Genomic DNA, 11180 nt, shown 5'->3' with positions numbered 1-11180 from the left:
GTCTGAGGAATAACTACATCAAGCTTTATTCTCACAATGATTAATACACATGTACATTTATATACATACAAAATACACAGTGATTTAAATGTTTTGTACTGGGTGTGCATTTTGAATAATCTACAATGAACAGCTTTTCATAATATACAAATATTTCTAATACTTTTCACATTATGTTGATAACAAAACTGACTTTCTCTTTGAATCACTTACTTGTATATAAGAAAGGTGACCTGAAGTGGTTTGACATGAGGTAGTAGTTCAATTTCCAACAAGGCATGGAAGCTGTTCACTGGGAGAGCCTCTGACACTCTCCTAAAATGACAAACTAGATAATCACAGTGGAAATATCAGATATTTTTCCATCCCATCACTCAGAATTACATTCATCATTGAAGTCTGCAAAAGCGGGATACCAGTAGCTGTCCTTTCTTTCTGACCTCCTTCTGGGTGCATCTTCGTTCTTTAGTTGTTGGACTTTCTTTATCCAGGAGATTTGACCTGCAGCCAAGCCGATCATGCAGACCTGCCGGAAAAAACAAAGACAGTTTAGAATCTGATCTTCTATCTTAAGTCCCTGTGTCCATTTTCCGGCAGATAGGCTTCCCCTCCAATTTGTACAGTGACGGCCCGCTGCAATTCTGAATAGCTTCACTATTTTCAACTCTCGCTCGGAGTGGCCGCACAAAAAGGCAGAAAGTTCAGAAAAAAGACGCAGAGCACTGCAATCTTTCTTGAGGATGCCGCAAGCTACGGCAAACGCTCTGTTCTCATTGGATTCAATTGAAAAAGACGCTGGCGCTCAGAAAAAGCCTGATGTGGACACAGGTCCTAATTGTTTGGATTTTCTGTCATTACCTGAGGATTCATGGCAGATGACAGGTCCCCTATTAACATGTGATTTCATATTGTTCCCTCCAGGAAAAACATAATTCGAGAGTTCATATTTGGATGTTGGTTGGGTTCTGATGGTAGGAAAAATGTTGGTTCTTGATTCATTCTAGAAATAATGCAGTGTTCTCATTTGTGGATAAGTGACTTGCGCAAAGGCCAAAAAAAGTGACCTCTCCTGTATCTGTTCTGTTCTGTCTAACCATCACACCTCCATCAACTCCTTCAGATCTTTTCTTGGAGAATTTCCTCCTATGATCTTAAAGGCAAGGCCACATGTCGTTCAACAACATTGGAGGGCAGAAGTGTTCTGAATGGCAACACTTGAGGAGGAGGAAAAGCCAGTTGTCAGAGAGAGGGGGGGGATGTTCTTTCATTTAAATATACTTCATTATCTCCTGGAAGATATCCACAGTTCTGCACTTGGTAGCCTACCACTAACAGTTGTGGAATTAATGAAAAACCTGATTTAGAATATCATACCCTGCTCACTTTTTTACTTCCACACAGCTGACTGATCACTGCGTCAAGTGTGTGCTGGATTTTGGCTTGGACAGCAAAATAAATGGTCACAGCCATCCTGATTCCGACATTGGAAATAATTGGTGGGAAGGGGTTTCTGTATGCTCAGCTCTCTCCTCTACTCCCTGTACACACACGACTGCTGACGAAACAACCGTCATCGGCCTGATCACCGACGGCGACGAGACGGCGTACAGAAAGGAGGTCGAAACCCTGACATCTTGGTGCCAGGAGAACAACCTCCATCTCAACGTCAGCAAAACCAAGGAGCTGATTGTGAATTACAGGAAGCAGCAGAGAGAGGGACACGCCCCCATCGCCATCAATGGAACTACATGGAGAGAGTCAGTAGCTTCAGGTTCCTCTGTGTCCACATCACTGAGGACCTGACATGGACTCTTCACACCACCACCATCACCAAGAAAGCTCGACAGCGGCTCTTCTTCCTCCGCAGGCTGAGGAGGTTCAATATGGACTCCAGGATACTCTGCAACTTCTACAGGTGCACCATAGAGAGCATCCTGACCTTCTACAGGTGCACCATAGAGAGGATCCTGACCTTCTACAGGTGCACCATAGAGAGCATCCTGACCTTCTACAGGTGCACCATAGAGAGGATCCTGACCCTCTACAGGTGCACCATAGAGAGGATCCTGACCTTCTACAGGTGCACCATAGAGAGCATCCTGACCTTCTACAGGTGCACCATAGAGAGCATCCTGACCTTCTACAGGTGCACCATAGAGAGCATCCTGACCTCCTACAGGTGCACCATAGAGAGGATCCTGACCTTCTACAGGTGCACCATAGAGAGCATCCTGACCTCCTACAGGTGCACCATAGAGAGCATCCTGACCTTCTACAGGTGCACCATAGAGAGCATCCTGACCTTCTACAGGTGCACCATAGAGAGCATCCTGACCTCCTACAGGTGCACCATAGAGAGCATCCTGACCTTCTACAGGTGCACCATAGAGAGCATCCTGACCTTCCACAGGTGCACCTAATGGCGCATTTCCACTACTCGGCCTCGCTCGGTATGGCTAGGCCTCGTTAGGACTGGCTCACTTTATGGCGCATTTCCATTACAGTTTAGGAACTGGGGCAGTATCTATAGTAACGCAGTGTAGGCGGAGCCGTGACGGCATCTTCAATGAGAACCCCAGAAAAACAACACAGCCGTTAGCTGTTAGCACTCAGAGCTCACAGCTCCTCATATATGTTCAGAAACTAGACAAAAGTTAAACAAGTACAAACCACAGACTGTCTGTGTCATGGTGTATACAGTCGCTGCTTTATTTATGTCTGTATAGGCCGTTGTTGTGAGTGTGGACGGTCGGAGCATATACTGCGTTCGCTTAGCCAATCTCCATTTAGAAAACACGCATTTTAAAAGGTTTTTCGCCTGCCGTCTGTCTGCAGACGTGTCAAAGCATTAATTCATGGTTTTTACTAACCGGTATCAGTATGTTGTTACTTCGGCATCATTTTGAAACGTGTATTACAATTAAATCACGGTCAAATATGTCCATCTTGTTGTAGTTGTAGCCCCCTTGCCGGCGATTCTCTCTCTAGTTTAGCATACTCAGCCCGACTCAGCCTCGTTGTCTCTGGCCCTAGACCCACGATTTTATGAGGCCAGAAAAACTGTGAATTAGGACCCGCCGGCCAGTACTAGGCCAAGTGGAAACGCAACCAAAAACGGGCCGCTGACGTCACAGCCCTCTTAAACCGTGCTCCGCGCTGTAGTGGAAACGCGCCAATAGAGAGCATCCTGACCTTCTACAGGTGCACCATAGAGAGCATCCTGACCTTCTACAGGTGCACCATAGAGAGCATCCTGACCTTCTACAGGTGCACCATAGAGAGCATCCTGACCTTCTACAGGTGCACCATAGAGAGCATCCTGACCTTCTACAGGTGCACCATAGAGAGGATCTATGTATCTATTTGTATGTATATAAATGTACATGTGTATTAATCATTGTGAGAATAAAGCTTGATGTAGTTATTCCTCTCCTGTATCTGTTCTGTTCTGTCTAACCATCACACCTCCATCAACTCCTTCAGATTTTTTCTTGGAGAATTTCCTCCTATGATCTTAAAGGCAAGGCCACATGTCGTTCAACAACATTGGAGGGCAGAAGTGTTCTGAATGGCAACACTTGAGGAGGAGGAAAAGCCAGTTGTCAGAGAGAGGGGGGGGATGTTCTTTCATTTAAATATACTTCATTATCTCCTGGAAGATATCCACAGTTCTGCACTTGGTAGCCTACCACTAACAGTTGTGGAATTAATGAAAAACCTGATTTAGAATATCATACCCTGCTCACTTTTTTACTTCCACACAGCTGACTGATCACTGCGTCAAGTGTGTGCGAATGTTGGATTTTGGCTTGGACAGCAAAATAAATGGTCACAGCCATCCTGATTCCGACATTGGAAATAATTGGTGGGAAGGGGTTTCTGTATGCTCAGCTCTCTCCTCTACTCCCTGTACACACACGACTGCTGACGAAACAACCGTCATCGGCCTGATCACCGACGGCGACGAGACGGCGTACAGAAAGGAGGTCGAAACCCTGACATCTTGGTGCCAGGAGAACAACCTCCATCTCAACGTCAGCAAAACCAAGGAGCTGATTGTGGATTACAGGAAGCAGCAGAGAGAGGGACACGCCCCCATCGCCATCAATGGAACTACATGGAGAGAGTCAGTAGCTTCAGGTTCCTCTGTGTCCACATCACTGAGGACCTGACATGGACTCTTCACACCACCACCATCACCAAGAAAGCTCGACAGCGGCTCTTCTTCCTCCGCAGGCTGAGGAGGTTCAATATGGACTCCAGGATACTCTGCAACTTCTACAGGTGCACCATAGAGAGCATCCTGACCTTCTACAGGTGCACCATAGAGAGGATCCTGACCTTCTACAGGTGCACCATAGAGAGGATCCTGACCTTCTACAGGTGCACCATAGAGAGCATCCTGACCTTCTACAGGTGCACCATAGAGAGGATCCTGACCCTCTACAGGTGCACCATAGAGAGGATCCTGACCTTCTACAGGTGCACCATAGAGAGCATCCTGACCTTCTACAGGTGCACCATAGAGAGCATCCTGACCTTCTACAGGTGCACCATAGAGAGCATCCTGACCTCCTACAGGTGCACCATAGAGAGGATCCTGACCTTCTACAGGTGCACCATAGAGAGCATCCTGACCTCCTACAGGTGCACCATAGAGAGCATCCTGACCTTCTACAGGTGCACCATAGAGAGCATCCTGACCTTCTACAGGTGCACCATAGAGAGCATCCTGACCTCCTACAGGTGCACCATAGAGAGCATCCTGACCTTCTACAGGTGCACCATAGAGAGCATCCTGACCTTCCACAGGTGCACCTAATGGCGCATTTCCACTACTCGGCCTCGCTCGGTATGGCTAGGCCTCGTTAGGACTGGCTCACTTTATGGCGCATTTCCATTACAGTTTAGGAACTGGGGCAGTATCTATAGTAACGCAGTGTAGGCGGAGCCGTGACGGCATCTTCAATGAGAACCCCAGAAAAACAACACAGCCGTTAGCTGTTAGCACTCAGAGCTCACAGCTCCTCATATATGTTCAGAAACTAGACAAAAGTTAAACAAGTACAAACCACAGACTGTCTGTGTCATGGTGTATACAGTCGCTGCTTTATTTATGTCTGTATAGGCCGTTGTTGTGAGTGTGGACGGTCGGAGCATATACTGCGTTAGCTTAGCCAATCTCCATTTAGAAAACACGCATTTTAAAAGGTTTTTCGCCTGCCGTCTGTCTGCAGACGTGTCAAAGCATTAATTCATGGTTTTTACTAACCGGTATCAGTATGTTGTTACTTCGGCATCATTTTGAAACGTGTATTACAATTAAATCACGGTCAAATATGTCCATCTTGTTGTAGTTGTAGCCCCCTTGCCAGCGATTCTCTCTCTAGTTTAGCATACTCAGCCCGACTCAGCCTCGTTGTCTCTGGCCCTAGACCCACGATTTTATGAGGCCAGAAAAACTGTGAATTAGGACCCGCCGGCCGGTACTAGGCCAAGTGGAAACGCAACCAAAAACGGGCCGCTGACGTCACAGCCCTCTTAAACCGTGCTCCGCGCTGTAGTGGAAACGCGCCAATAGAGAGCATCCTGACCTTCTACAGGTGCACCATAGAGAGCATCCTGACCTTCTACAGGTGCACCATAGAGAGCATCCTGACCTTCTACAGGTGCAGCATAGAGAGCATCCTGACCTTCTACAGGTGCACCATAGAGAGGATCCTGACCTTCTACAGGTGCAGCATAGAGAGCATCCTGACCTTCTACAGGTGCACCATAGAGAGGATCCTGACCTTCTACAGGTGCACCATAGAGAGCATCCTGACCTTCTACAGGTGCAGCATAGAGAGCATCCTGACCTTCTACAGGTGCACCATAGAGAGGATCCTGACCTTCTAAAGGTGCACCATAGAGAGGATCCTGATCTTCTACAGGTGCACCATAGAGAGTATCCTGACCTTTTACAGGTGCACCATAGAGAGTATCCTGACCTTCTACAGGTGCACCATAGAGAGGATCCTGACCTTCTACAGGTGCACCATAGAGAGGATCCTGATCTTCTACAGGTGCACCATAGAGAGGATCCTGACTGGCTGCATCACGGGTACGGCAGCTGCACCGCCCTCAACCGTAAGACTCTACAGAGGGTGGTGAAAACTGCACAGCACATCACCAGGACGGAGCTGCCATCCATGGAGGACCTTTACTCCCAGCGGCTCAGGAAGAAAGCCCTCAGGATTATCAAAGACCCGCATCACCCCAGCCACAAACTGTTCAGGACTATCAGACTAAAAACACCAGACTGCAGATGTACCACAATCCTAGTTTTTCCTAGACTACATAATTACACGTAGTCGTGTGCTATGACAATAAACATCTGAATCTTCAATCTTTAAATAAAGACATTTGTTTACATGACTTCTGATGTCACAGAAAAATAAAGACTTGAAGTTTGTGAACTGGAGCTCCACCGGTGTTACCTCGAGCAGCAGCAGGCCAGCCGTCAGACCGGCCACCAGCAGCAGATTAGTTTTGGCCCACAGCGCGATCCCCTGCAAGCAGCCGATGGTGAAGACATCCTGACCGGCTGAAGACTCCTCCAGCTGCTGCACCCCATAACCACACATAGTGTTCAGCACCGTCTGCAGGAGGGAATAACACACACTTTGGATTTGAGAGGGTTGTTTAAGGTATTTGACATTTATTTATATATTTCAAGCTTGTTATGCAAGCTTGAAATATTTTTCTTATCAACTAAGATTTGTTAGAAAATGTTTTCAACTTTAGTTGGCAGAATTTATTTTAAATTGGGCTTATTAACACATGAGTACTGTGTAATATATTTTTACATATTTAAGAAGCACAATATAAGACTCAGTATCTAAGTACTAAGTATCATGTATGGGCCATATTCCATTGTACTTTTAGAATTAGCTGCGGGCCAATAAAAAATGGACCACGGGCCGTACAGACCTTTTTTTATTATGATTTTTGGTTGCAGGAGCTGACGAAAATGAAAATGAGCCAAACTCCAGGCATGAAAACGTCCCTTTGTGAACCTGTCGGGGACCGTACAGACAGACAGTGGTAATGACCTGGTTCTGTAAACCAACGCAGCAGGAGAAGGGAACTCCACAGGCCTCCAGACTAGGGTTTGTGTCCAAACACTCAAAGTAGACGTTACGAGACCAGTCCTTGTAGCTCTCAACTCCACAGCAACGAAACTGCAAACACATCAAACTCTTTCTACCAGGAAACAGATGTAAAGACCTCACGATGCTTCTCAGTCATTCATCCTTCCTTACCTTCTTCTGGATAAAGTTAATGGCGTTCTCCAGGTCCCGGTCCTCCCTGTAACGGACGATGGCCTTCATCATCAGCCTCTCCGTCCTCTCCATCACCTGAACATTAACATCAAGTTACTTAAGTAAATCCATGGATATCTATAATCAGATTCTGCACATGAATGCAGAATCTGTACTAAACTTTGTTTTCCATTGCGGACTGAAATCATTGTTTTCAAACATTATTCTCAGTTCTGTGAGAAAAAAAACCTACAGAAAAGTCTACGGATTGCTAGTTGTGATATCTTATTATTATATTATATTTTTTGTCCAATCAGAGCAGTGTTATATTAAATCAGAGCAGTGTTATATTAAATCAGAGCAGTGTTACATTCAATCAGAGCAGTGTTATATTCAATCAGAGCAGTGTTATATTCAATCAGAGCAGTGTTATATTAAATCAGAGCAGTGGTATATTAAATCAGAGTAGTGGTATATTAAATCAGAGCAGTGTTATATTCAATCAGAGCAGTGTTATATTCAATCAGAGCAGTGTTATATTAAATCAGAGCAGTGGTATATTAAATCAGAGTAGTGGTATATTAAATCAGAGCAGTGTTATATTCAATCAGAGCAGTGTTATATTCAATCAGAGCAGTGTTATATTAAATCAGAGCAGTGGTATATTAAATCAGAGTAGTGGTATATTCAATCAGAGTCGTGGTATATTAAATCAGAGTAGTGGTATATTAAATCAGAGCAGTGTTATATTCAATCAGAGCAGTGTTATATTCAATCAGAGCAGTGTTATATTAAATCAGAGCAGTGGTATATTAAATCAGAGTAGTGGTATATTCAATCAGAGTCGTGGTATATTAAATCAGAGCAGTGTTATATTCAATCAGAGCAGTGTTATATTAAATCAGAGCAGTGTTATATTAAAATCAGATTAGTGTTATATATTACCATGTCAGTGAAGAGGTATCCGACCACCCCAGCAGCGATCTGCAGGAGCAGGACAGCTACCAGGATCCCAAGAAACTACCGGAACAAAGAAGAGATGACCTGGACAGTAACAACTCAGCAGCACTGACTTGCAGAATAAACATCACAATAATCAAACGTTGACATATGACACTGAAACGTGTTAGCTGATCAATCTTACCATCTTCAGAAGGCAGGTGGTGTTACGCAGCGCTCCAAAACACCCGAGGAACGTGATGAGAAACATCGCCGAGCCAACAACGATCAACAGCAGAGCTGGATCTAATGTCAGGGTGTCAACCACATCTACACACACACACACACACACACACACACACACACACACACACACACACACACACACACACACACACACACACACTTAATTTTTTTCAATCCCACGTAACAGTGAGTAACGGTTAAAACATGTCTGATTAACTTTTCTGGCTCAGCCTCAGGAATGTTTTCAGCATCATAGTTTTGTAACCTTGAACACACACACTCTGAAAAGACAAAGAAACAAACACATATATTAAAGACTTATTCCTTCTGTATGCAATGAAGTCAGTGTCCTGAAAGCCCACCTTCATTTGTTATCTAAGATGTCTTTTCACTGATCCAAAAGTAAACAGGGGGCAAAGATCATTATCAAACCACGGTTCACAAAAGTGTTTTTACCTTTGTGAACCGTCACACTTTGTAAAATGGGGTTTGGCATTAAAGACGACCCAGGTTTGTAAGATAAGGGTAAGGTTATCAGTTATTTCTGTTACAAATAGTACCATTTATGAATTTTTACTGACCTTTCTCCTTGGCGATCTTGCCGTAGATTCCAACTGCTGTGAGGATGGCACTCACCACCTGCAGTCACAGAGAGAGAGAGATGAAGTTTAACCAGGAGAGGTGACTCACATGAAGCACAGAAAACATGTCAATTAGACAGACTTGAAGTTATTTGAGGCAGATGTGTTTTTCTTTTGATTTATCTAACAGTCTTTGTGCTAAGCTAAGCTAAACACGTTGTTGACATATTTCTGTATTGGACAGGTGGTAGTCTGAAAAAAAGTCTGAGTTTACTGTGCCACCTCATTAAGTCTCCATCCACCTGTATTGCGTTGACTCACTCCCTCACTATGTTGCAACACATTAGTTCTATTTCTATTTTTTATTTTGTATTTCAACTTTTTCCGGGGCAAAATTGGCTTCCATACTAATATCACTGTATGCCAAAACATTAACATGTTGCTCTATTGTATCTAAACCAGGTCAAAAGAACAGTCTCCACATACTTTTGGCAAAAGCAAAGCGAAGTATTTTCACTGTCAGAGGAAATCTGCATTTTTCAGGTCGTCCTTTACCTATGATGTGTGTTGAAACCATACTGTACAGCAGGTTTAAGAGAAAGAAACCACACTAACAAACTTACAAAGTGTTATTTTGAATTCTCAAACTGTCCCCAACAGAGAAACTCACCCAGAAGACGTAGCAGCAGATGAATAAAGTGTACTTGATGCCTCTGTATCCTCTCATTTCCTCTCAGAAGGTCTCTGTTTTGCCAGACTGCGCTGAAAGTCTGTTAAAGAGGCTTGTTATCTGGCGGCAGAAGACGTGTGTTGGCCTGCAGGACACATTCCTGCTGTCAGCTTCATCCCCTCCACTGCTGTCATCCTGCCATCACACTGAGGAGGAAGAGGTGGGAGTCTGTTGGCGTTACGTCACAACTGTTGCTTCAACAAAAAAACGTTCCTTTAATCCAGATTTTTTTATTTCAATTGACATGATTTATGAGAACAGTTCATTTTCTGCTTGGATTAAAGCATTACACAAGTTGGGATGACACAATAAAGAACAAGGGCTTTATTTTCATTGTGGTTCCTTAACATTCTTGAGTTCTCTTACCTTAGAGGCTGCAATGTATTATCTGCATGCATATTAATATTAGCCTTGAGTTCCTTAAAGTGTTCAGTACAGTGCCTCTTCTATGGAACGGCCGATTGCTTTGCCTCAGGTTTAGCTTCTTATCCAAACTACACACTCAACAACACTGTTTACCCAGCATGCCAATTCGGGGGTTTAACCAGTGGCGAGCCGTCAGGGCCCTCAAGGCCCTCTGTGAGGGCCTAAGATATTCCAAAAAATAATATTTAAAAACATAAAAAAAAATATATATATAAATATATATTTTTTTAATATTATTTTTGTTATATTTTTCATTAGTTTTACCGAAAAAAAACTTGATTTAATTGTATTTAAAATAACATTTCCAAAGAAATAAATCCTTCGAATCTGCCTGTTCATTCTCTGTTTGAATGTAGGGGTTACATGAAAGAAGCTCACCTGTCCCTCTCTGCGATTCACAGAGGGCCCGCTATAGTAACTGAACGAGAGAGTAATGTCAAATGACAGTACAATTGACCAATCATATCTTCCCTCTAAATGGGTGGGTTTTATTATCGCGGACATTATGACAAGTTCCGCCCGCTGTGAAACTTTTCTTGTTTCCATAGCAACAACAACTTCCTGTCAACAGCGTGAACTCGCCTTCAAAATAAAAGCATGCCAAATTACACTTAAGACATACAACGGCAACGAAAGTAACAAACACAATGCAATATCATTTTCAATGTCAAAGAACACAAATTGGGTTCACAGGTGTTGTTTTGTGTGGTAGAGGGTCGCTGTCATTGATGCGTTTTGCACCCTGGGCCGTTGTTTTGATATTCCGCTGAAGTATACGCTGTGACGTAATAACTATTTTTTTTTCTTTTTTCGAGGGAAGGGGTGGGGGTTAGAGGGCCTAGGTATAAAGCTCACGGCTCGCCACTGGGTTTAACAATTACCAGCAAGCCCCTCTTTATATACTACAGAGCATGTCTCACTATTAAAAAATGTACAGTACATTTTAAGAGCTGA

General features: G+C 43.8%; 1 protein-coding gene across 1 annotated transcript; it reads right to left on the bottom strand.

Annotated features, from left to right (window-relative positions):
- On the bottom strand, nucleotides 1-9886 carry zgc:113223 (uncharacterized protein LOC541424 homolog). Its single transcript, XM_034140858.1, has 8 exons — nucleotides 9741-9886; nucleotides 9071-9128; nucleotides 8449-8573; nucleotides 8250-8324; nucleotides 7305-7400; nucleotides 7095-7223; nucleotides 6480-6641; nucleotides 1-526 (listed from the first exon to the last, which is right to left on the bottom strand). The coding sequence occupies exons 1-8, from the start codon at nucleotides 9795-9797 to the stop codon at nucleotides 371-373; spliced, it is 858 nt and encodes a 285-aa protein (XP_033996749.1). The 5' UTR covers nucleotides 9798-9886; the 3' UTR covers nucleotides 1-370.
- Between the last annotated feature and the right edge of the window lie 1294 nt (nucleotides 9887-11180).

Source organism: Trematomus bernacchii, unplaced genomic scaffold (assembly GCF_902827165.1).
Source record: "Trematomus bernacchii unplaced genomic scaffold, fTreBer1.1, whole genome shotgun sequence".
NCBI lineage: Eukaryota > Metazoa > Chordata > Actinopteri > Perciformes > Nototheniidae > Trematomus > Trematomus bernacchii.
Note: the sequence above shows the minus strand (reverse complement) of the source record. Positions and strands in the feature narration are given on the sequence as shown.

Excerpts from the sequence above, each read along its gene's own strand:
- zgc:113223 (XM_034140858.1), bottom strand. The coding sequence starts at position 9,797 with ATGAGAGGATACAGAGGCATCAAGTACACTTTATTCATCTGCTGCTAC. Across the intron at positions 9,129-9,740 it reads TCTGCTGCTACGTCTTCTGG|GTGGTGAGTGCCATCCTCAC; the intron begins GTGAGTTTCTCT and ends CTGTGACTGCAG. Across the intron at positions 7,401-8,249 it reads GATACCTCTTCACTGACATG|GTGATGGAGAGGACGGAGAG; the intron begins GTAATATATAAC and ends GTTAATGTTCAG.